Here is a 24212-nt window from a genome sequence, read left to right as displayed (position 1 = left end):
TCGCAGGTCTGCCTCTCCCCCTTCTTTTTTGTGCACACCTCCCAGAACCCACACACACTCCACGCCTCTCCCTCCCCCCATTATCGACACCCCCAGACCACATTCAAGGGTTCGTTTGTTGCATCCTTTCTCGCATCTCTGGGATTCGGGTTACGATAGCGGAGGCTTCGTAGATTTCGAGACTCGACGCCGACGCCGATACCGACCCCGATCAGCGACTTGAACCTCGACCGTCCGTCACGCCGTGACCGTGAATCGCCGCCGTTCGTCTTGCCCTTCGCGGGCGACTCGGTCCTCGCCCTCGCCCTCGCCCTCGCCCTCGCCCTCGCCCTCGCCCTCGCCCTCGCCCTTGCCCTCGCCCCCGACTCGTCCACACTCGATACCATCTCCTCCTCTATTCCTCCCATCCTCACCCCTTCGAGTCTCCTTCTCTTTGAGCCGGAGCCGCTTCACTCGACAGAATGTCGAGCCTGGGGCAGTCGGGTCCTAATAGCCATCCCGGCCTCGCCTTTCCCCAGCCAGGCATTCGACGCAGTCACGGCCCAGGCTTCCCGCCTCTACAACACGCGAACCCGTCCAACAAACCATCGCCCGGCCCTCACAACGCGTCTCCCTATCAACAACAAGCCTACACCCCTCAGCAGCCTCCCCAGGCCCAATACCCTCATCATCTCTTCCAAACCCAGACGCCTGTCAATGGCAACGTCAACGGCACCTCGCGTCCCCCGAGCCACGTCCCCAATGCCGCCGCCCTCGGACGCCAGAGGGGCCCTCCCTCGAGGCAGCAGATGCCCCAGCAGAGCGCGCCTTCCATGTTCCTGCCGCTGGGCCAGCAACAAAACCTCGGTCACCAGCAAAGCCTGAGCCAGCAGCAGGTTTTGGGACAGCCGCAGGGCCTCGGGGGCCAACAAGGCCTCGGAGGGCAACAAGGGCTTGGTCAGCAGCAGGGACTGGGTCAGCAACAAGGACTTGGTCAACAACAAGGTCTCGGCCAGCAGCAAGGCCTCGGTCAGCAGACGGGACTTGGGCAACAGAGTCTCGGTCAGCAGGCTGCTCTCAGTCAACAACAAGGCCTGGGACATCAACAGAGTCTTGGTCAACAGCAAGGACTCAGTCAGCCTCAAGGGCTTGGTCAGCAGCAGCAACAGCAGCATCAGCAGCACCAGCACCACAGCCAGCACCAACAACATCAGCAACACCAGCAACATCAACAGCACCAGCAGCATCAGCAACACCATCAACAACAGCAGCACCACCAACAGCAAAGTCTGAATCAGCTGAACCTGGGCCAACAGAGTTTGAGCCAGCAGAGTCTGAGCCAGCAAGCCTTGGGCCAGCAGAGCCCTCAGCAGCAGCAGACTCTCACCCAGCAACAGCAACAGAATCTCGCACAGCAGCAGCACCAACAGCAACAACAACAACAACAGCAGCAGCAGCAGCAGACACTGAGCCAACAACAAAAGCTGAGCCAACAGCAGAACCTGAGCCAGCAGCAACAGAACTTGAACCAGCAGCAGCAAATCAAGAACGAGCCGGTTATATCCCACCAGCCCCACCCCCAGGCTCAGCAAACGCTGTCACAGACAACGCCCAAGCCAGCAGTGCAACAGATTCCCCAGGTGCAGCAGGTCCAGCAGGTTCCGCAACAAGTTCAACAGGCCCAGCAGGTGCCCCAGGTCCCTCAGGTTCAGCAGGCTCAGCAGGTCCAGCAGCCTGCCCAACCTAGGCCTGAGACCCCGGCTCAAGCCAGCGAGCACCATGGAGACAGCATGGAGGTGGAAACCCTCGCTGAAGATGGTGACTCGCTGGAGCCCAAAATGGTTGATGGCGGGCCCTTCGTTCCCCGCCAGCCAATGGGCGAGATGATGTCCGCTCCTCCTGAGGGAGGCAGCTATCCAACGCTGGAGGCAGTTCATAAGAGCGTTCTGGCCTACTGCACGTCTGTCGGCTACGCGATTGTCATTGGGCGCTCCAAGAAGACCGTACCCGGTCTCAAGAAGGTCCTGTTTGTGTGCGACCGCGCGGGCAAGCCTCCCAGTCGCGTCAGCCCCGAGTTCCGCAAGAGAAAGACGTCGTCCCGCAAATGCGATTGCCAGTTTGGCTTCTTCGCTATCGAGCAGCGAACTCAATGGACGATTCGATACCGTCCTGATCCGCAGCACCTGTCGCACAATCACGGGCCGAGCGAAAGTCCCCTCCTCCACCCGGCCGCTCGCAAGCTGGACAGTAAGATGGTTGCCGCCGTCAAGCAGCTGAAGGACAGTGGTGAGCCGGCGAAGTCAACAACGAACGATAGAGCAGTCGCTGACTCTTCGACAGGGGTTAGTGTAAACGAGACACTGGAAATACTGCAAAACGAAAACCCTCACGTTCCTTTACTTCCTCGCGATATCTACAACGCCCGAGCGGCCATCAACCGCAATCCTCAAAAGGTTGCCACGGGCTTGGCCGAGAACCGACCGGCCATATACAGCAAGCCACACCCGACGGCAGAGGAACGAATCCGTGCAGACCTGCGAAAGGAGCTGGCCAAGGCTCGCGAAGATTTCGACAAGTACAAGGAAGAAAAGGAGAAGGAGATTGCCGGGCTGAAGAAGACTCTGGAGGAGAAGCAGCAGATCATTACGAGATTCGAGATGTTTATCGACATTTGCAATCAACGTGTCATGGTACAGCGGGAGATGCTCGGCGGGGAGACGACTGGTCCCGGTGCTCCGAGGTAACTAGGCCCCGTCGAAAAACTTCTGGTAACCAGATCAAGAGAAGGACGTTTGCATGGCGAGCCGGAATGGGTGTCAGGATTGTGTAAGGCTTGTACGATGCTTTCCTTATCAAAGCATGGTCGTTGGTCGTTCGGAGAGAAGGGCAGGAATGGGATCAGGTGTTTGACTTGGACGGAGTAGTTTGGTCTTGCTTTTTATTGGGGTCCCTTAGAGTTTGGGATCGCATGGTATCGGTTGTTCACTTTATGGACGCTGGGATGCATTGGGCGGATTTCAAGTAGCAGCAAACATTGCGAACATGACGGAAGCAAGCATTCAAAATTTTGCTTTTGGCAGGTGATGGCTTCTTGACGCGACAGTGACAGCGCGGCAGCCGTGATGTCTGACTGACCGTGCGCGCCAGAGCAGCATCTGACAGTTGAGAAGTGATACGAGGTGACGGGAGGCTGCGAAAAGTAAGGTGCCCTGATGTCAGGTAAGGTAGCAAGCAGATGGGCTCCTAGCAGCCGTCCGGCCCACGGGCAGTCCAAGTCGGCTGGTGGGGCCAGGCGCGCGCGGGCTGGCGGGACGCTGCAGCTCAAGCTACCAGGGGCCGCTGCTACTATAAACACGATTAATGGTAAATTTGGGGTTCGGGAGCGGGCGTTGGTGGCAGATTAAAGACGACCAGTTCGTTCGAGACTCAGTAGCTACCTATATACCATCGTCCAGTGCCTGTGTTCCCGTCACGTCCAAAAGCCGGAGACGGAAGACAGGAGCAGATGAGCCGTGTGCGTTGTCGAATTCCCGTCAAGGGATGTTGTCGATTATTACCTAAGGTGTGTGTCCAATGTCGAGAGCCAGTCAGAATACAGAGAATGAATGGAGCTCTCTGAGTTGTCAAAAATGTAGGGGATCACTAGCACGGTCAGCGCCCAAGCCGCGCAGATGCACTTGCAGATGCAGAATTCATGCTTTTCCAGGACACGCACGCTGTGTCTGAGCTCCTTTAGGGTACAGACACAGGACAAGAAGGAAAAAATAAGGGCAATATTGGCATTTCGGAGCTTTGATTTGGTGAGACGAAAGGGACGTGATGCCTCTGAATCTGATTCCCGATCCCCTGCTTTGGCCAAAATCGGCCAATCAAATAAGCCCCGCAATCCTCAGTGGAACACGGCTTCCCATTCGCCTTTAGTGGCCAACACCTCCTGACACATGCTGTCGCGACAAGGGTCCGACCTGGTCGCGTCAAAACTTGGGCTTCAGAAGAAGGTACCTCTCCGCCGTTTCCTCACTGCAGATGCACTCAGAGTACCTGAATCACTGCGTGTCTTCCCTGCCCACGACTGAATTAAGGCGAACGTGAAAGTGGGCCGTGGACAAGTCGACTTTCTGGGGGATCCAGAGGTTGAAAGTCAACACTGCAGAATACCTCCGGGGACCGTGCTAACTCACAGATACCTACCGACGCTTGAGGTTGCAGACGACAACTTTTGGCGCAGCCGCGAATAATCATCCACCTCACCAACAAGCACTGCGAGCTTTTTTTCGACTACCTTACCATAGACGATACCCCCAGAATCCACAAGGATCCCGTACCAACAAGCACGCTCCTTTAGCATCTTGTCTTCTTTTCTCTTTTCTTTCCTTGTCTCCCCGGTTCTCTTCACCGCGTTCAGCTTCGTTGATCCTGCGGCCGACAACGCTCTGCTCGCCCCTGAGGTCGCCTCTGACTCGACAGACACAGCTGTCTACCACCACCTTTTCCGTGCGACAGTCGTACCTACGATGATGCCGACTTCGTCTCTGTAAATACCATCTTCCCGTCCGAAAACACGTTTGCCGCCATGGAGGTGGCTTCACCCTCGATCCCGGGCGCCAACGGCGTCGCCTCGCCCACGTCCGACATCTCGATCGATCCCATCCGCGTCGTCGACCACATCACTCTGGCATGCAAGATAGCTCTCGGCGCCACCCCCGAGGAGCTCGAGAGCCCCGGCAGCTTGCTGCACAAGCATCGCTACTCCGATACCGTCCAGCGCTGCACCCGTTTCGCGACCGATACCCCGAACACCCTGTACATTCAGAAGGATATCCTACCCGCGTCCACGATACAGAATGGAGAGGACTCAAGTACGTCCCATCGCGAGCTTCTCGACGGTTTGAATCTCGCTAACCGCGTGAACACAGAGCCTCTGTCCTATACATACTCCCTGACTACCGAGATCTCCTCGTCCCCGACGACCGCGTCTGTCCTCGTCCTGCTGAAGCAGAGACCCGGCCCCATCGACCCCGTGCTCCCTCTTACCTCCCAGATACTTCTCACTAATCTCCCAGGCCCTGCTACTCTGAATGCCACCGCCGGCGAGCAGGGTCCTTCGACCTCGCCCTTTGAGATTCTGCACTCTTACGTTCACAATGCGCTGGCGCCGTACTTTGATGCCAATACCCGGAGCCAAATCACCAACGGTACTAGGGGCAGGGCCGACGTGGACTCCAAAACTGGTATTCCCGTCACCAAGAAGAGGTGGAACGATCTGGAGTTGAGCTTGCTTCACCTGCAGCAGAACGTCGAGATCCCCGAGGTCTCCCTCATGTTCCACACCATGGTCCAGAACGCGTTGGAGGAGGCCGATTCGCGACACTCCAAACCGACCCTCGACCTTATCCCGGGCGCTGTGCTCTCCGACAGTACTTTCCTCAACAGCTTGCAGAACAACGTGAACAGCTGGATCAAGTCTATTCAGGTCATCACGAGGATGACGCGCGACCCCGCGGACAACGCCAAGGACTTCAAGTTTACTGCCAGCCAGGAGGTCAACTTTTGGCTGTCGATGGAGTCTGCGCTGGAGGGAATCGAGGGACAGCTCCGCAGCGAAGGAGTTTTGTTGACGTTGGAGATTCTCAAGCACGCAAAGCGTTTCCAGGCGACTGTCAGTTTCACTGCCGATACTGGTCTGAAAGAGGCCATGGAGAAGGTCCAGAAGTACAACCAGCTCATGAGAGATTTCCCGCTCGACGAACTGCTCTCCGCCACGTCCTTGTCCAAGGTCAAGGATGCCATCGTGCAAATTTTCGGTCACTTGAACAGGAAGCTGAGAATCTGCCCCTATCCTATCCGTAGGGCATTACCACTTGTGGAGGCCATCTCTGGCGACTTGGACGAGGTTCTGCACAGACTGCTTCCGGGAACGGAGCTTGTCAACCTCGACTACAGCGAGTTTAAGGGAATCATGAAGTCTTGCGACGACATCTTCACGACTTGGGATGAGAGCATCAAGGAATTTACCAACGTGGCTCGTGAGGTCACGCGTCGCAGAAACGAAAAGTTCATTCCTATCAAGGTCAACCCGAAGCACGGCGAGCTCCAGGGCCGCCTGAAGTATGTTAGCACCTTTCGTGACAATCATGAGCAACTGCAGCGCACCATCGTCAACGTGCTCGGTCCCAAGGCTACCGTAAGCGGCCTCACCGAAACGACCAGCACCAACGGCGTCGTTGTCGTGGAGGAGATGGGCGATGTCGACGCCGTTGAGGAGGTCAAGCAGGCGTGGGAGGCACTCAAGAACGTGGATCTCCTCGACGTATCCTCCGAAGGCACGGAGAGATGGGCTAAGGCCGAGAACATGTACAACGAGCGGACTTCCCGAGTTGAGAACTCCATCATTGCGCGTCTCCGAGACCGACTGGCCACTGCAAAGAACGCCAACGAGATGTTCCGCGTCTTCTCCAAGTTCAACGCCCTTTTCGTGCGACCCAAGATTCGTGGTGCCATCGCCGAGTATCAGAACCAGCTCATGGAGCACGTCAAGCAAGCCATCCACGGCCTCCACGAGCGTTTCAAGCAGCAGTATGGCCACTCCGAGGCTCACGCCATGGCCCAGCTGCGTGACCTCCCGCCTGTTTCTGGTGCCATCATCTGGGCCCGACAGATCGAGCACCAGCTTGATAATTACATGAAGAAGGTTGAGGACGTTCTCGGTGTAGAGTGGGCAATTCACGCCGAGGGTCAAAAGCTCCAGAGCGAGAGCAATCTGTTCCGCAAAAAGCTTGACACACAAACGATTTACAAGGCTTGGCTCGACGATGTTCAGCGTCGCCAGATCTCCATCTCTGGCTTCCTCTTTGATATCCGGCGCATGCGATCAACAGGAGGTAACTACGAACTCCTGGTCAACTTCGACCCTCAAGTCATTACCCTGTTCAAGGAAACGCGGAACCTCATGTGGCAAAACTACGCCGTGCCCCATTCGATCAACAATGTGTCCAAGGATGCCAAACGTGTGTACCCCTTCGCTGTCAGTCTCATGGAAAGCGTCCGCACCTTTTCGCAGATCATGCGCCAAATCTCTGAGATGGGCGAAGAGGCAGTTCTTGTGTACGGATATAGGAATGATGTTTACGCGCTCGTGTCCAGAGGTGTCCCCCTCAGGTGGGAGTCTTTCGTCAACTCGCACGAGATCTTCTTCTCCACTAAGAACAACTCCGCTCTTCCCTCTGTCTCTGAGTTCGGACTGTCCAAGCCGTCGGAGAGCAAGCACAGCCTTTTCATCCGCGAGTTCGCTGCAGCAGTGTCCTTGCTGCAGGGAAAGACTGCGACACTGGCATCAATCCATGCGACCGTCGAAAAGGCCCTTGCCGAGCTCAACACATGCCCTTACGAGGCCACCGCCTTCACCTCGCGCTTGGAGACCATTCAGACAGCTGTTGACCAGCTTAACTTGGAGCAGTATGTCAATCTGCCCTACTGGGTTGAAAACATGAACCAAAAGCTCAAGGATGTGCTCCTGGCTCGTCTTCAAGACGCTATCCTCGCCTGGATTCAAGCCTTCGAGGACGAATACCTTGACGACGGCCGTCGGAAGCAAGTCACCGAGCACGGTGAGGAGCCCGCTTCTGAAGGACCGACGATCAAGCGCTTGGTTCATGAGTTGTCCATGCGAAACCAGGTGATCTACTTGGACCCTCCCCTGGAGTATGCTCGCTCCAGCTGGTTCGTCCAGTTGCATGACTGGCTCGGAATTGTTTGCAACCTGAAGAAGATCAAGGCCACTCGTTACCAGATGACCCTTACGACCACAACCCTGGACGAGCCCCGCTTCGACGATCTGCCCGGTGAATGCACTGATCTGCTCAGCCGCGTGTACGTCTCTGTTGAGAAGAAGATTGAGGAAGTCGGCACCTACGTCGACAAGTGGCTTCAGTTCCAGTCTCTGTGGGATCTCCAGTCAGAGCAGGTGTACGAGGCTCTTGGTGACCAGTTGGCCCGCTGGCTGCAGCTTCTCCAGGAAATCCGCAAAACTCGGCAGACATTCGACACTCAGGAAGTCAGCAGACAGTTTGGCCACACCACGATCGACTATGACCAGGTTCAGACCAAGGTCAACGCCAAGTACGATCAATGGCAACACGAAATCTTGATGAAGTTCGCTAGCAGACTCGGCAACCGCATGCGTGAAGTCCACGCTGAGATCGAGAAGGCCCGTCGTGACCTCGAGAGCCAAGGGTTGGATGCGTCGTCCACTGCCCAAGCCGTCCAGTTCATTACTGTCGTGCAGGCCTGCAGGCGCAATGTCAAGCTCTGGGCACCTGAGATTGACATGTTCAGACAGGGACAGTCCACTCTTGTGCGACAACGCTACCAATTCCCCAACGACTGGCTGCACATTGAACAGATCGACAGCTCTTGGGAGTCTTTGACCGAGATCCTTGAGAAGAAGTCCAAGATTGTCCAGGACCAGACCGATGCGCTCAAGTCCAAGATCATTGCAGAGGACAAGATCGTCAATGACAGAATTGCGGAGGTTGCTGTACAGTGGAATGACGAGAAGCCCGTTTCTGGCACTATCCAGCCCGACGTCGCGTCCGCTACGCTCAGCTCTTTCGAGAGCAGAATTTCCAAGCTGCAATCCGACTTCGAGATGGTCGCGAAGGCTAAGGAGGCTCTTGACATTCCTGCTACCCCCGACACCTCACTCGGTATTATCCTGGAGGAAGTTCAAGACTTCCAGTCCGTCTGGTCCAATCTGTCTACCATCTGGGCCAGCCTCAACGAGACGAGAGAGATTTTGTGGACGGCCGTTCAGCCGAGAAAGATCCGCTCCAAGATTGACGATCTTATCAAGAGCACTAAGGAAATGCCCAGTCGTATGCGTCAGTACGCTGCCTTCGAGCACGTCCAGACAATTCTTCGCGGTCTGCTGAAGGTCAACTCTGTTCTCTCGGACCTCAAGTCCGAAGCTATCAGGGACCGCCACTGGAACAAGATCTACAAGCAGATCAAGCCTGGCAAGCGCTACTCGCCAGTCTCCATGACCCTCGGTGACGTCTGGGACCTCAACCTCGTCGCCACGGAAGTTATCGTCAAGGATATCATCGCCCAAGCCCAGGGTGAGATGGCCCTGGAAGAGTTTCTCAAGCAAGTTCGCGAGACTTGGTCTAACTATGGTCTGGAACTCGTTAACTACCAGAACAAGTGCCGTCTCATTCGTGGCTGGGATGATCTGTTTGCCAAGTGCAGTGAAAACCTGAACTCCCTGCAGGCCATGAAACACTCTCCTTACTACAAGGAATTTGAAGAGGAGGCAAACTCTTGGGAGGACAAGCTTAACCGTGTTCACGTCCTCTTCGACGTCTGGATTGACGTCCAGAGACAGTGGGTGTACCTGGAAGGTGTCTTCACCGGCAACGCCGATATCAAGCACCTGTTGCCCGTTGAGTCCTCCAGATTCCAGAACATCAACAGCGAGTTCTCCGCCGTCATGAAGAAGGTCTACAAGCAGCCGTACGTCCTGGACGTTCTCCAAATCCCCAACGTCCAGAAGTCCCTCGAGAGACTCGCTGAGTTGCTCAACAAGATCCAGAAGGCTCTGGGAGAATATTTGGAGAAGGAACGTGTCTCGTTCCCCAGATTCTACTTCGTCGGTGACGAGGATCTCCTCGAAATGATCGGTAACAGCAACGACACCCTCCGTATCGCCAAGCACTTCAAGAAGATGTTTGCCGGCCTCTCAGGATTGATCATGGACGACGAGACCATTATTTCTGGTTTCACTTCCAAGGAGGGCGAGGCCGTGCGTCTCAAGAAGGAGATTTCTTTGGCCAAGACACCCAAAATCAACGACTGGCTCGCCCTGCTGGAGAGCGGCATGAAGAATACCCTTGCCGAGCTCCTTGCTGAAGCCGTTGAGCACTACACGCCCATCTTCGAGTCCGAGAGCATCGAGATGTCCGCCTTGAATGAGTTCATGGAGGCTTTCCCCAGTCAAATCGTCGTCCTTGCTACCCAAGTCGTATGGACGACTGTTGTCGACAAGTCTCTCGCTGACGGTGGCAAGACTCTGCAGTCGCTCTACGAGCGCGAGGTGCAGGTGCTTCGCCTCCTTGCCGATACCGTCCTCGGCGATCTCGAGGTCATCCAGCGCAAGAAGTGCGAGCAGTTGATCACTGAGTGTGTCCACCAGCGCGACACCATTGAGAAACTCATCAACCTCAACGCAACGACGCCCACCCACTACTTCTGGTTGCTCCAGATGCGTTACACCTACGGCACCGAGGGCGATTTCCTCCAGCGTCTGCAGATCAAGATGGCCAACGCCAAGCTCAGCTACGGTTTCGAATACCTCGGAGTTCCCGACCGCCTCGTCAGGACCCCTCTTACCGACCGCTGCTTCCTCACCCTCACTCAAGCCCTCTGCCAGCGTCTGGGTGGTTCTCCCTACGGACCTGCTGGTACCGGTAAAACAGAATCAGTCAAGGCTCTTGGTCTCCAGCTTGGTCGCTTCACTTTGGTCTTCTGCTGTGACGACACTTTTGATTTCCAAGCCATGGGTCGTATCTTCCTTGGTATTTGCCAAGTCGGTGCCTGGGGTTGTTTCGACGAGTTCAACCGTCTTGAAGAGAGAATCTTGTCTGCCGTCTCTCAGCAGATTCAGAACATTCAGCTTGGTCTGAAGCAGGGCGCAGAGGATGAGAAGGCTCAGATCGAGCTTGTGGGCCGTCAGCTTCACGTCAACGCCAACACCGGTATCTTCATCACCATGAACCCTGGCTACGCCGGCCGTTCCAACCTTCCCGACAACTTGAAGAAGCTGTTCCGCAGTGTTGCCATGTCCAAGCCTGACAAGGAGCTCATTTCCGAAGTCATGCTGTACTCTCAGGGTTTCAACCAAGCCAAGCAGCTGTCCAAGCAAACCGTGCCTTTCTTCGACCAATGCTCGGCCAAACTGTCGAAGCAAGCCCACTACGACTTTGGTCTTCGTGCCCTGAAGAGTGTTCTCGTCAGCTCTGGAGGTCTCAAGCGTGCTCGGTTGGCAGCTAGCGGCGGTAGCATCGGCGCTGAAGAGGTCGTCGAGCCCGAGATCATTGTCCAGAGTATTCGGGAGACCATTGCGCCCAAGTTGATCAAGAGCGATGTCGAGATCCTCACTGATGTTGAGGAGAGTTGTTTCCCTGGTGTCCAGTACGTCCCTGCCAACTTGGAGGCGCTTGAGGAGGCTATCAGAACGCTCGCCGCCGAGAGACAGCTGGTTGTCAACGATACCTGGATGACCAAGGTCCTCCAGCTCTACCAGATCCAGAAGATTCACCATGGTGTCATGATGGTGGGTAACTCTGGTACGGGTAAATCCGCTGCTTGGACCCTTCTGTTGGATGCACTTCAGAAGGTCGAGGGCGTTGAGGGCGTGCAGCACGTCATCGACTCCAAGGTCATGTCCAAGGAGGCACTGTACGGAAACCTCGACTCGACCACCCGCGAGTGGACGGACGGTCTCTTCACCAGTATTCTTCGAAAGATCGTCGACAACCTCAGAGGTGAAGACTCCAAGCGCCACTGGATCGTGTTTGACGGTGATGTCGACCCCGAATGGGTTGAGAACTTGAACAGTGTGTTGGACGACAACAAGCTCCTCACCCTTCCCAATGGTGAGCGTCTCAACTTACCTGCCAACGTCCGCATCATGTTCGAAGTTGAGACCTTGAAGTACGCTACCCTTGCCACCGTCTCTCGTTGCGGTATGGTCTGGTTCAGCGAGGATACCGTGTCGCCCAGCATGATGCTTGAGAACTACCTCGAGACTCTGCGCTCAAAGCCGTTCGAGGACCTCGACGAGGACAACGTCGCCGCTGGACAGAGCCCCGCCAAAGCTCTGGCTGTTCAGTCTCAGGCCGCCGATCTTCTCCACGCTCACCTCAGCGGAGAGGACTTCCTTGCCCAGGCGCTCAAGGAAGCGGAGGGCTTCAACCACATTATGGACTTCACTATTGCCCGCGTTCTCAACACTCTGTTCTCTCTTCTGAACAAGGCCGTCCGCGACATGATTGAGTACAACGCTCAGCACTCCGACTTCCCCTTGGACCCCGAGCAAGTCGAGGCTTTCATCTCCAAGAAGCTCCTCCTCGCTTTGGTCTGGGCTCTCACAGGTGACTGCCCTCTGAACGACAGAAAGTCATTTGGTGATGTTGTTTGTGGACTGGCGAGCTTTGGCAACCCGCCTCTGGACGGCACCAGCTCGCTCATCGACTTTGACGTCACTCTGCCCAAGGCCGAATGGTCTCCTTGGCAAAACCAAGTGCCCAGCATCGAGGTCAACACCCACTCCATCACCCAGACCGATGTCGTTATCCCGACACTCGATACCGTTCGTCATGAGGACGTCCTCTACTCTTGGCTGGCTGAGCACAAGCCCCTGCTTCTTTGCGGTCCTCCCGGTTCGGGTAAGACTATGACGCTCTTCAGCGCTCTTCGCAAGCTCCCCAACATGGAGGTTGTTGGTCTCAACTTCTCCAGTGCTACTACTCCGGATCTTCTGATCAAGACTTTCGAGCAATACTGCGAGTACAAGAAGACACTGAACGGAGTCATGCTCTCGCCCACACAGATTGGCAGATGGCTCGTCATCTTCTGCGATGAAATCAACTTGCCTGCTCCCGACAAGTACGGAACGCAGCGAGCTATCTCCTTCCTGCGTCAGCTCGTCGAGCACAACGGATTCTGGAGAACTTCGGACAAGTCCTGGGTCACGCTTGACCGCATCCAGTTTGTCGGTGCTTGTAACCCTCCCACCGATGCAGGCCGTACTCCCCTCGGCGCGAGATTCCTCCGTCACGCCCCTCTTATCATGGTCGATTACCCCGGAGAGCTTTCACTGCTCCAGATTTACGGCACCTTCAACTCCGCCGTCCTCAAGATCATCCCGGCATTGCGCGGATACTCTGAGCCGCTTACTCAAGCAATGGTCAAGTTCTACCTTGAGTCTCAACAGCGGTTCACTCCCAAGATCCAGCCCCACTACGTATACAGTCCTCGTGAATTGACGAGATGGGTGCGTGGTATTTACGAGGCCATCAGACCCCTGGAGACGCTTTCCATCGAGGGACTCGTCCGCATCTGGGCACACGAGGCTTTGCGTCTCTTCCAAGATCGTCTTGTCGCTGAGGACGAGCGGCAGTGGACCGATGATGCCGTGCGACGCATCGCTCTTGACCTTTTCCCCACCGTTGACGATCAGAAGGCCCTTGGCGGACCCATCCTCTTCTCCAACTGGCTCTCGAAGAACTACGTCCCCGTTGACCGCGAACAACTTCGCGACTTCGTTAAGGCCCGACTCAAAACCTTCTGTGAAGAGGAAGTCGACGTTCCGCTCATTCTATTCAACGATGTCCTTGATCACGTTCTTCGCATCGATCGTGTCTTCAGACAGCCCCAGGGTCATCTCATTCTCATTGGTGTCAGCGGTAGTGGAAAGACCACTTTGTCCCGTTTCGTCGCCTGGATGAACGGTCTCAAGGTCTTCCAGATCAAGGTGCACGGCAAGTACTCCGCCGAAGACTTTGACGACGACCTCCGCGATGTCCTCCGCCGCTGCGGCTGCAAGGGTGAGAAGATCTGCTTCATCATGGACGAATCCAACGTTCTCGACTCTGGTTTCCTCGAGAGAATGAACACTTTGCTGGCCAACGCCGAAGTCCCCGGTCTTTTCGAAGGAGACGAGTTCGCCGCCCTCATGACGGCCTGCAAGGAAGGTGCCCAGAGACAGAATCTCCACCTTGACTCGCCAGAGGAGCTGTACAAGTGGTTCACTCAACAGATCGTCAAGAACCTGCACGTTGTCTTCACCATGAACCCGCCCGAGGATGGACTCGGTTCCAAGGCCGCAACCAGTCCCGCCTTGTTCAACCGTTGCGTTCTCAACTGGTTCGGAGACTGGTCCGATCAAGCCCTCTTCCAGGTCGGCCATGAGCTCACTACATCTATGGATCTGGACCGTCCCAACTTCCAGGCGCCGGACACTATCACGGTGGCATACCGCGCACTCCAACTGCCTCCTACGCACCGCGAGACTATCGTCAACTCCATGGTCTACATCCACTACTCCCTCCAGCGCTTCAATGCCAAGCTTCTCAAGCAGCAAGGCAAGGTTACGTTCCTTACGCCCAGACATTTCTTAGACTTTGTCGCCCAGTATGTCAAGCTGTATAACGAGAAGCGCGAAGACTTGGAAGAGCAGCAGCGCCATCTCAACGTTGGTCTCGAGAAGCTGAGAGACACTGTCGACAAGGTTCGCGACCTGAGGGTCAGCCTTGCCGAGAAGAAGACTCAGCTTGAAAAGAAGGACGCCGAGGCCAACGAGAAGCTGCAGCGCATGGTTGCCGACCAGAGAGAGGCCGAGCAGAGGAAGAACACCTCCTTGGAGATCCAGGTCGCTCTGGAGAAGCAAGAAGCCGAGGTCGCGTCGCGGAAGAAGGTTGTGTTGGACGATCTTGCAAAGGCCGAACCCGCTGTCGAAGAGGCTAGGGCCAGTGTTAGCAACATCAAGCGTCAGCACCTTACCGAAGTTCGATCTATGGGTAACCCCCCTCAGGGTGTCAGACTCGCTCTCGAGTCTGTCTGCGCTCTGCTTGGTCACAAGGTCAATGACTGGAAGATGATCCAGGGTATTATCCGCCGCGACGACTTCATCGCCAGCATTGTTAACTTCGACAACGAGAAGAACATGACCAAGGCTCTGCGTCTCAAGATGCGCAAGGAATTCTTGTCGATCCCGGAATTCACATTCGACAAGGTCAACCGCGCCTCCAAAGCATGTGGACCCCTGGTGCAATGGGTTGAAGCGCAGGTTTCGTACTCCGAGATTCTGGACCGTGTTGGCCCCCTCAGAGAGGAGGTCGACCAGCTCGAGGAGCAAGCTCTGCAGACAAAGGCAGAGGCCAAGGCTGTTGAGAACACCATCAACACTCTCGAGTCCAGCATTGCGCAGTACAAGACGGAGTACGCTGCGCTCATCAGCGAGACGCAGGCTATCAAGTCTGAGATGTCCAAGGTCCAGTTCAAGGTCGACAGAAGTGTTAAGTTGCTCGACAGTCTTTCGTCCGAGAGAGTCCGTTGGGAAGAGGGCAGCAAGTCCTTCGAGACTCAGATCAGCACCCTTGTCGGCGATGTCCTCGTTGCCGCTGCCTTCTTGGCTTACAGTGGTCTCTACGATCAGACTTTCCGTAAGTCGATGATGGACGACTGGTTGCATCAGCTCCAGCTCTCTGGTGTTCAGTTTAAGCCCCACAACCCAGTCACTGAGTACCTCTCGACTGCCGACGAGCGCCTCAGCTGGCAGGAGAACAGCCTGCCGGTCGATGATCTGTGCACTGAGAACGCTATTATCCTCAAGCGGTTTAACCGTTACCCTCTCATCATCGATCCTTCCGGCAGAGTCACGGAGTTCCTGCAGAAGGAGAGCAAGGACCGACGCCTTACTGTCACCAGCTTCTTGGACGACTCGTTTACGAAACAGTTGGAGAGTTCGTTGCGTTTCGGTAACCCCATCCTTATCCAAGATGCTGAATACCTCGACCCTATTCTCAACCAGGTCTTGAACAAGGAGTACCAGAAGACTGGAGGTCGTGTCCTCATCCAGCTTGGCAAGCAGCAGATCGATTTCTCTCCTTCCTTCAAGATCTACCTGTCGACTCGTGATCCCTCCGCCACCTTCGCTCCCGACATTTGCTCTCGTACCACCTTCGTCAACTTCACTGTCACGCAGAGCAGTCTCCAGACCCAATCACTTAACGATGTGCTGAAGTCGGAGAGACCTGATGTTGATGAGCGACGATCCAACCTCATCAAGTTGCAGGGCGAGTTCAAGATCCATCTCAGACAGTTGGAGAAGCGTCTTCTTCAGGCTCTCAACGAGTCTCGCGGCAACATTCTCGACGACGACAACGTTATTGAAACCTTGGAAACTCTGAAGACCGAAGCAGCAGAAATCTCTGACAAGATGAGCAACACCGAGGGCGTCATGGCCGAAGTCGAGGAAATCACCCAGCAGTACAGCATCATTGCCCGCTCTTGCAGTACTGTTTTCGCCGTGCTGGAGCAGCTTCACTACCTCAACCACTTCTACCAGTTTTCGCTCCAGTACTTCCTCGACATCTTCCACTCTGTTCTCCATGGCAACAAGAATCTTGCCAATGAGACTAACCACAACATTCGGCGGGATATCATTGTCAAGGATCTGTTTGTCAACGCTTTCAAGCGGACTGCGCTCGGCCTGCTTCAGAAGGACCGAATCACGCTGGCCATGCTGCTTGCTCAGGCTTCGCCTTACAAGATGGACAAGACATTGATCGACATCATCCTTGATGATCGCGTGGAGGGCAAGGATCTCTCTACCGACTTGGAATCCCGCGAGGACGCCTGCGCCAGAGCTGGTCGCATGAGCGTGCTCAAGGACAAGTTGGAGCACATCACCCCCGAGCAATGGGAGAAGTTCTTCTCCGAGGAACTAGCAGAGAACTTCGTCCCTAAGATCTGGGAGGATAACGTTGATCCTTTCGACCAGGCCTTACAATCTCTCCTTCTCGTGAAGCTCTTCCGCCTCGACAGGTTCGTTCCGGCTGCGGAGCGCTTTGTTTCACTCGTCTTTGGCGCCGACATCTTTGACGTCGTCGAGGACCTGAAGGAGACCGTCAGCCAGGTGCCCGCAACCCGACCTATCTCCCTGGTCTCCAGCCCTGGTTTCGACGCCAGTTACAAGGTGGACAATCTCGTCGAAAGAATGCGCATCAAGTGCACCAACATTGCCATGGGTTCCAACGAAGGTCTGGCAAGCGCCGACAAGGCCATCAGCAACGCCGCGCAGCTCGGCAACTGGGTCTTGGTCAAGAACGTGCATCTTGCTCCTACTTGGCTGCAGAGTCTCGAGAAGCGCATGGAGTCTCTAAACCCTCACTCCGACTTCAGACTATTCTTGTCGATGGAGTCGAGTCCCAAGATTCCCGTCAACCTGCTTCGCGCCTCGAGAGTCCTCATGTACGAGCAGCCAGCTGGTGTGCGCGCTAACATGAAGGATTCCATGTCCTCGCTTTCCACCAGGGCCACCAAGGCGCCTGTCGAGCGTGCCAGACTTTACCTGCTGCTCGCGTTCCTGCACGCCGTTGTTCAGGAGCGTCTTCGCTACGCACCCAGCTTGGGCTGGAAGGGCTTCTGGGAGTTCAATGACAGTGATGTAAGTTATCTCGGCAAGCCTTTTGTCACAACATCTGCTAACATGCTCTAGTACGAATGCTCCGCATTCATCATTGACACCTGGGTCGAGAACGCCGCCGGTACTCGCACAAACATTGCTCCTCAGAGCATCCCATGGGAGATGATCCGCTACCTCGTCACCGAAACCTACGGTGGCAAGATCGACAACGAGGGCGACTTCAAACAGCTCAACCAGCTTGTCCACTCATTCCTCACGCCGTCTGCCTACGATGTCGGACACAAGCTCGTCGAAGGCGAGGAGAGCAGCCTCGAGGTTCCGTCAGGCACTTCCCTGCAGGATTTCATGACTTGGATTCACAAGCTGCCCGAGCGCGAGCCGCCCACGTACCTCGGCCTGCCGGCCAACGCCGAGAAGCTGCTCCTTGTCGGTCTCGGAAAGAGCCTTATTGATAATTTGAAGAAGGTTACGGAGTTGTTGGAGGAGGGTGAGCAGTTGATGGTTGAAGCCTAGTGAGCTTCACTGATAGTGTGGTGGAGGATGGACATGGTCGAGTCCCGCCTGAGAAGGGACTCATTTTCCTTTTGTAAAGACTTGAGAGCGATTCCCGCCAGTCTTCCACTACCTTTCCTGTTTAGATCGTTTAGACCGGTGTCATCAGATATCACAGAGAACATCTCATTTTCACACCAACGGCGTATCAGTCGGGCTTTGCTTCATGTTTCGGGGTGTAAACGGGTGGGATTGGAATCGGGATTAGAATGGTCATGCGTCGTCCAATTTGTCACACTGATACCCTGATACTCAGTCCCCATTTTCTTTGCAGTGGGTTCTCATCTCGTAATCTAGAGGTCTGAAGAATAGAATGGTTCAATGGCAATGCAGACTAAGCTAATCGCGAGGAAATATGAGATTTTTTGTTTCGTATTGTTGGGGTTTCATAAATAAATGTTGAGGTCTGCGTATGACCTCTGGCGTTCAGCCGGCAGCTGAGCGCGTAGTTTGGAGATGTCTTATATGCCTTGACTGAAAATACGGTATATCTGGATAACTGGGGTTTCGCGTGACGTCTTCTCACGGGTTGAATGAGTTACGGGACTTACGTCGTTGTTCTGGGTTTGTTCTGGCGTGGATACTTGCGCAGAAGGCGTGACGGGCGGAGATGGGGGGTGATGGGACTTGTGGAGGGTTGGTGAGGGTGGGCGTGAGTGAGGTGCGTTGGAAGTAGGTAAGGTCAGATACTTGATGGTCTGGAGGATTTGGATGGAAGAGACGAAGGATCCGGAATGGTGCTCTTTTGCAACATGGGTTGCTCTGCTTTTCGTCATTTGAGACGGTAAAGGCTGTTTATGTAGTAATTGAAACGACCTGTTGTGTAGAATGCCTCGAGGAGACGGGGAATGGAATACGGGCGAAGCGCGACTTTGGCGGCATCGGTTCACACAACCTTGGGCCGGATCATCGGCTATCTGCCATCAGGATTCGAAAGAGGGCTCAGATATATTATGTCAACGATTTGAGACTGACGCGCCCTGAAAACCAGACCGCAAGAGATAAAAGGCGTTCTGGTTGAATCCGCTCTTGATCGCACTACCTCAAGTTCTGTCAGTTGGAGCCGGCCAGAGCGTACGGTGATGCGCGTCTATCATTGCAGGGGGGCTTTCGGGACGATTTTGTGGTGTTCGAGTATTTTGGTGTAATACTTGGGAAGAAGGAGTGGTGAGTGGGGATGAAGAGGAAAAGGCGACGTAGTGATGAGTTGGTGTTGAGATGAGAGCGAGGCTTAGCAGAGAACATGTCATGCGGATGATGGGACTCACTCCTCTGATCGGCGCTCGCTTTCTAGACATCTAATTGCACGGTGTTCTGCGTTGTTTGAACAAGTGGGCGGGCACCATTCCGTTTTTATATCATTTTACCGAAACGAATACAGCTGGCGTGACGTTAAGATATAATCATGCTGTAGAACTTAAGCAACGGTGTGAATTTAGTTTGATGAAAAGTCGTCAACGTCCTGGAGATTTATTCATAGTAATGTGTCGTTGTAGACGGGAAAATATAAACAGAGAAAGAGGGTAAGAGGTCTACTGACACAACGCAACCATCCCTATAGTCGGATGTTTGCGGAGAGAAATAAGGGTATTTGATCATGTCGACGTTCCTGTGGGTCTTGTTATAGAAGACTGAAGGAGATGACTGCTGCGGTTTGGAGGAGTCGGTTCTTTTGGGATGTGTTCTTGATGAATAAGTTGGAGGTGGTGGCGAGAAGGCGTGATGTCGGGTAGGGAAGGGGTTCTTAGCTGACCTAACTAGGGCAGAGGATGAAAGCTTGAAGTGTCGGCGGTACGATGATTAGGATCTTTTGCATCTTGTCCATTCGTATCATTCTTCGTGCTCGTTGCGTATCTGCAATCGAGTTGTCCGACCTGGTTGGAGAACTAAGTGTCTTTACCTCAGGTGCTAATAGATTATATACAGCTGGGTCCGGTGCATAGTTACACGGCGCAGTTGGTCTAAATGCTTATGGTTCGAATTTTATAATGTGATGTTGTTGAGAAACATACTGTAGTCATTTGGGCAGGTATATTAATGTATGTTTGTGCCATTATTTCTTGAATCTGTACCCATGAAGTGATCGGAAAACTCGTCATTTGAGTCTTTCATTGGAATAGTTATTCGATGTTATTGGATACTAAGTCATCTTAAGTGCTGAGAAAGAGAGAGAGGGAGAGCTATATGGGGTCAGCGCTATGGCTGATGAATACGTCGAGGAAAGCTCCGAAGTGCGAGAGGGGATGGAGGACGCTTTAGAATATCTGTTCCCTCAACTGTATATGGAGATTATGCGCGAGATATTCATGACAAGAAAGTTAGTTGACCATATATGGAGGAATCTGGCCTTGTACGCTCATGAATATCGATCTTAGCAAGACAAGGAAAGAACACGAACATTAAGAGAATAAACTAACCTATATTCACTCCGTCTTCTCACTGTGCCGGGCTAACGACTGACATCCTTCGTGCGGATGCTGTGGAGGGTATTCATGTTCAATCTTGATTTCAGGAGAGTTATTCCGCAAGTTAAAGGCACTATATATAATAAAATATGAGTCTGTTGCCTGATTCTCTTTCAGTCAAGGCCGCCTTACATGCGACATTTCTTCCTGAGGTATTGAACACACAGGTACACAGAATAAGCGCCCGAAGATTCGTCTGATGAGGTATTCAGTTAGATGTTACGGGGAAAAAGTAGACAATCAGCTCGGGGTCATCCTCGCCTGTAACTGTCATCTTTGTCGTGTTCCTCATGGAATTCACGTCACCACCCGTCCTTCTGATGGTCGTTGCCAGACGAAGTCGCGTCTTCAGCGTCTCCAAGTTGGCATCAAGATGAAATCAACATGGAAGATGTCTGATTTACACCACAGGCGGACGCAAACGCCCTCAAAGGCCTCATTAACCGCTTCAAACATGGCGTGGCCTGGATACAGTAGTCCACCGCCTTCTACGGGGTATCATAATTATCAAAAGAGATCGTTCTTGAATTCAAACGCATCATCTAAAACAAAAGTAAAGAGTCCGGTCCGTGGGTATTCAGTGATCCTAAATTCATTGCTTTCGCGTCGCAACCATCACTGAGGAGTAGATGAAGCAGTACGCAATGCGGAGACTACATGCAGCTGGCCGATTGCGCCCAAGCCAGTCTGCCAAGCGCGCGAGTCTGGAGGAAACGTGCGATCCCGTGGGCACATCAGCGGCGGGGCTGGCGGCATGAAGTGAGCACTAAGTCTGCACGAGAGTGTTGGTCTGGTCTGAGAACACACCAAATCACGTCGCCAACAAGCCTGATGTGGTATTGTGAGCCACATAAGGATGACGCGGGCGCCTATCGGATTAGAACAAATCAAACGAGGCAAGTTTCCGAGATTCCTCGGATGTGATGCAGCCTGGTGTAAATAAACATTGATTTGTGTTTGGCTAGGTACATAAAGGAGACTCAACCCGACACCTTGTGGCGAAACCACATGCAGCCTCTTATTTCATCATCACGAACTATATATGTAAAAGTTGACGGCTTCCGCCTATGATACCCGATCAATTATTCCATCAGAGAACACCTCAGCTTCAACGCGACAGAAAACCATGGCTGTGGAGTTGGTTAGCCTAGCCGAGGGGTTCTCCTGCTACACCAGCAGTGAGATTGAAGCCCAGTTCATTTACAACGAAATCTGGAACGACCATTGTTACGACGGGCCAAAGGTCTCGGAGACTCCTTTCATAATTGATGCCGGCGCCAACATTGGACTCTTCTCCATATACATGAAGCAAAAATACCCAAACGCCAGAATCATCGCCTTCGAGCCCGCGCCGGATACGTTCAAGACTATGCAGCGCAACTTTGAGCTGCACAAAATCACTGGAGTCGAGACGCACCAATACGGCCTGGGGCCCAGAGCCAGCACTGAGAAGTTGACTTACTACCCGACGTTCCCCGGCAACTCAACTCTGCGGCCTGAAACCAAGTTGTCTACGATCGAAGCGGTCACGGAGAGATTTGGAAGAGACTTCGCGGAGGCGAGATTCGGCGATGCACAGGTTTTGGATGTGGAGATTCAACCTTTGTCTAAGGTTTTGAAAGATATGTCCGGAGTTGAGAAGATTGACTTGCTGAAGATTGATGTCGAGGGAGTTGAGCTTGGGGTCTTACAAGGTCTGAGTGACGTTCAATGGAATAAGCTGCAGAATGTGGCGCTGGAGACGACGGCGTCTTCTGGGGATCTTGAGCCGATTGAGGAGTTGTTGAAGTCAAAGGGACTTGCTGTCGAGAGAGAAGAGGCTGTCTTTGATGATCGAGGGGCTCATGAGTTCTTCGTGGTTCGCGCGTATCGCGAAAGTAAGGAAGTCTGAACCGTCTGAAAAGGCAATTACCGAGGAACCTACATCCATGTCAACCCAACCGCGCGTCGCTTTCTCAATGACACTTGATTTTGACATGAACCTACGCAGATGGAATGAGTCCGAGTAGGCATGTCGACGAAAGTCTAAAACCAAAGCATTGTCAGGTAGCAACGTTACCCTCACCCCGGCGCTTTTCTCCATGGGCGACATATAAAACCTAACACAGATTTCGTATCGTCAAACGCCATAGATCCTGGATCTGAAGTAAACGCAAAAGCCATCGGTTTCGGTCTCGCGTTCGTACCAAATGCATCGTTTCCGCTAACTTGAGAATTCGTATAAGTGCAGGTTGCCTTTTCAAGAAGACGACATCATTCCACCCAACAGAACGACACGATATCCTTTCCCCTCAGCGAGACATTTGGGCTTACACAATTTACTCGATAAAATGGCTGTTGCGACACTCCCCGCGGCGGGTGCTGCATCGATTCCCGGTATGAACTTCGGGGGACTCACCTACGGCGACCCGAAGAGCAAAGAATTTGAATCGCTCGCGTCTGAAGTAGTCAACATCATCAAAAGCAAACTTTCGGTACGCCTACCCGTTCCGGATCTTCCACCCTTCATGTCAGTCTGTGCTGATATCTCACTCCATTTCAAGGCTCTCAACAAAGCAGATACGTTGGCACAACTAGTTCTTACTGACAAGCTACCCGGCGGCGAGCTCACCAAGACACTGTATATCGACGCCCGACCCAGTGGCACACGTCTTCTTGAGTCTTTACCGGATGGCACCGAGGTAGAAGTGACTGTGCTGATGCGTCCTGATATGATGTTCGGTTTGATGAACGGTAATTTGGACGTGAACATGGTTGCCCGCGTCGGTTTTAATGTGTCGGGCAAGACCCCTCCGAAGGGACAGTGTATCTTGGATCTCTTGGCCCCGAGACCTTCCACAGTCATGGATTACGCGAACTACACCTTCGCCGAAGATGAGCTGCCGAAGCCGACCACCGACATCAACGAGGTCAAGCGCAACATCAAGAAATTTGGATATGCGTACGTCTCCCAACTGAGTTGAACTCCTTTGATTCCAGATCAGATGATCAGAATTGCGTAACTGATCCGAACTCATAGTTTCGTCAAGGACGCATTGACGCCCGAACAGGTTCAGATCATGAGACGAGCGATTCTTGAACAAGCTGCTGGGGAGCGCCAAGCTGGTGTCGCTGATCTCGAGGGCGGGACAAATCAACGCCTGTGGTGAGTACATGAACGCCCATTCATAAAAGCTATAAGATGGAATGAGGACATGTGCTAAAGTGCCTCACCAGGAATGTTCTCAACAAGGGTGACGAGTTTCTTGACATCTTGAATCATCCTCTCTTTGATGAGCTTCTCAGCTGGTTTCTGGGCGACTATTCTTACCTGACCCAGGCTTCCGTCAACATTTTGGGACCAAACAATATTCCAATGCCTTTCCATCGTGACCAGATCCCTATGAATCCTTTTACGGACGATCCCATCGGCCTGAGTTTCATGTTTTACATGGAGGACAGCAGCAACGTCAATGGAGCTACTCATGTGATTCCAGCTTCTCACATTGGGCACGTACGCCCATGGGATCCCAATAGTTTTGTACGTATTACTGGTTTTCCGGAACTTGTATCCGCTAATATTGAGATGTTTACTAACACAATATGTGAATAGGATGGCTCTATTCCGGCTGCGGCACCCGAGGGCTCGTGCCTTGTCTTCAACACCACCATCTGGCACTCAACTGGAATCAATACCACCAGCCACGAGAGACCAGCCCTCATCTACGCATTCAGCCGGTACTTCATGAGCTCAACTGTCAACCCTTACGTCAGCGTGAAGCAGGAAGTTCTGGACAAGCTGAGCCCGCGACAAAAGCAGCTTATTGGCTATGTTGTACGCCCTGCCTTCAACTGGGTTGGGAAGAAGAGGTCTCCAGGTGACGTTCTCGAGCGATTTGAGGACGATGTCGGTAGAGTCAGGGCAGAGTACGTGCCGATTGGTGGAAAGGCTACTGGCATAGCGAGTATCTCCGAACGAACTATCTGAGCGGATGTGGCCGGGGTTTTCAGAAGCTGGACTTTCTGTTATC

General features: G+C 53.7%; 3 protein-coding genes across 3 annotated transcripts; all 3 read left to right on the top strand.

The window, feature by feature from the left end:
- Positions 1-219: 219 nt before the first annotated feature.
- On the top strand, positions 220-17698 carry CkaCkLH20_00916 (uncharacterized protein; the record flags this gene model as incomplete). The annotated part of the gene is made up of 6 exons (XM_038883636.1): positions 220-574; positions 628-2265; positions 2320-2719; positions 4483-4838; positions 4896-17206; positions 17258-17698. 6 exons carry the CDS (start codon positions 220-222, stop codon positions 17696-17698), a joined length of 15501 nt encoding a protein of 5166 aa, XP_038751231.1.
- Positions 17699-21328: 3630 nt separating this feature from the next.
- Positions 21329-22093, top strand: CkaCkLH20_00915 (amino acid adenylation domain-containing protein; the record flags this gene model as incomplete). The annotated part of the gene is made up of 1 exon (XM_038883635.1): positions 21329-22093. The coding sequence occupies one exon, from the start codon at positions 21329-21331 to the stop codon at positions 22091-22093; it is 765 nt and encodes a 254-aa protein (XP_038751230.1).
- A 439-nt stretch (positions 22094-22532) lies between these two features.
- On the top strand, positions 22533-24169 carry CkaCkLH20_00914 (uncharacterized protein; the record flags this gene model as incomplete). Its single annotated transcript, XM_038883634.1, has 5 exons — positions 22533-22676; positions 22746-23143; positions 23222-23347; positions 23419-23722; positions 23795-24169. The coding sequence occupies 5 exons, from the start codon at positions 22533-22535 to the stop codon at positions 24167-24169; spliced, it is 1347 nt and encodes a 448-aa protein (XP_038751229.1).
- Between the last annotated feature and the right edge of the window lie 43 nt (positions 24170-24212).

Source organism: Colletotrichum karsti (assembly GCF_011947395.1).
Source record: "Colletotrichum karsti strain CkLH20 chromosome Unknown Scaffold2, whole genome shotgun sequence".
NCBI classification, from domain to species: domain Eukaryota; kingdom Fungi; phylum Ascomycota; class Sordariomycetes; order Glomerellales; family Glomerellaceae; genus Colletotrichum; species Colletotrichum karsti.
This window is presented reverse-complemented; position numbering and strand designations above follow the sequence as displayed.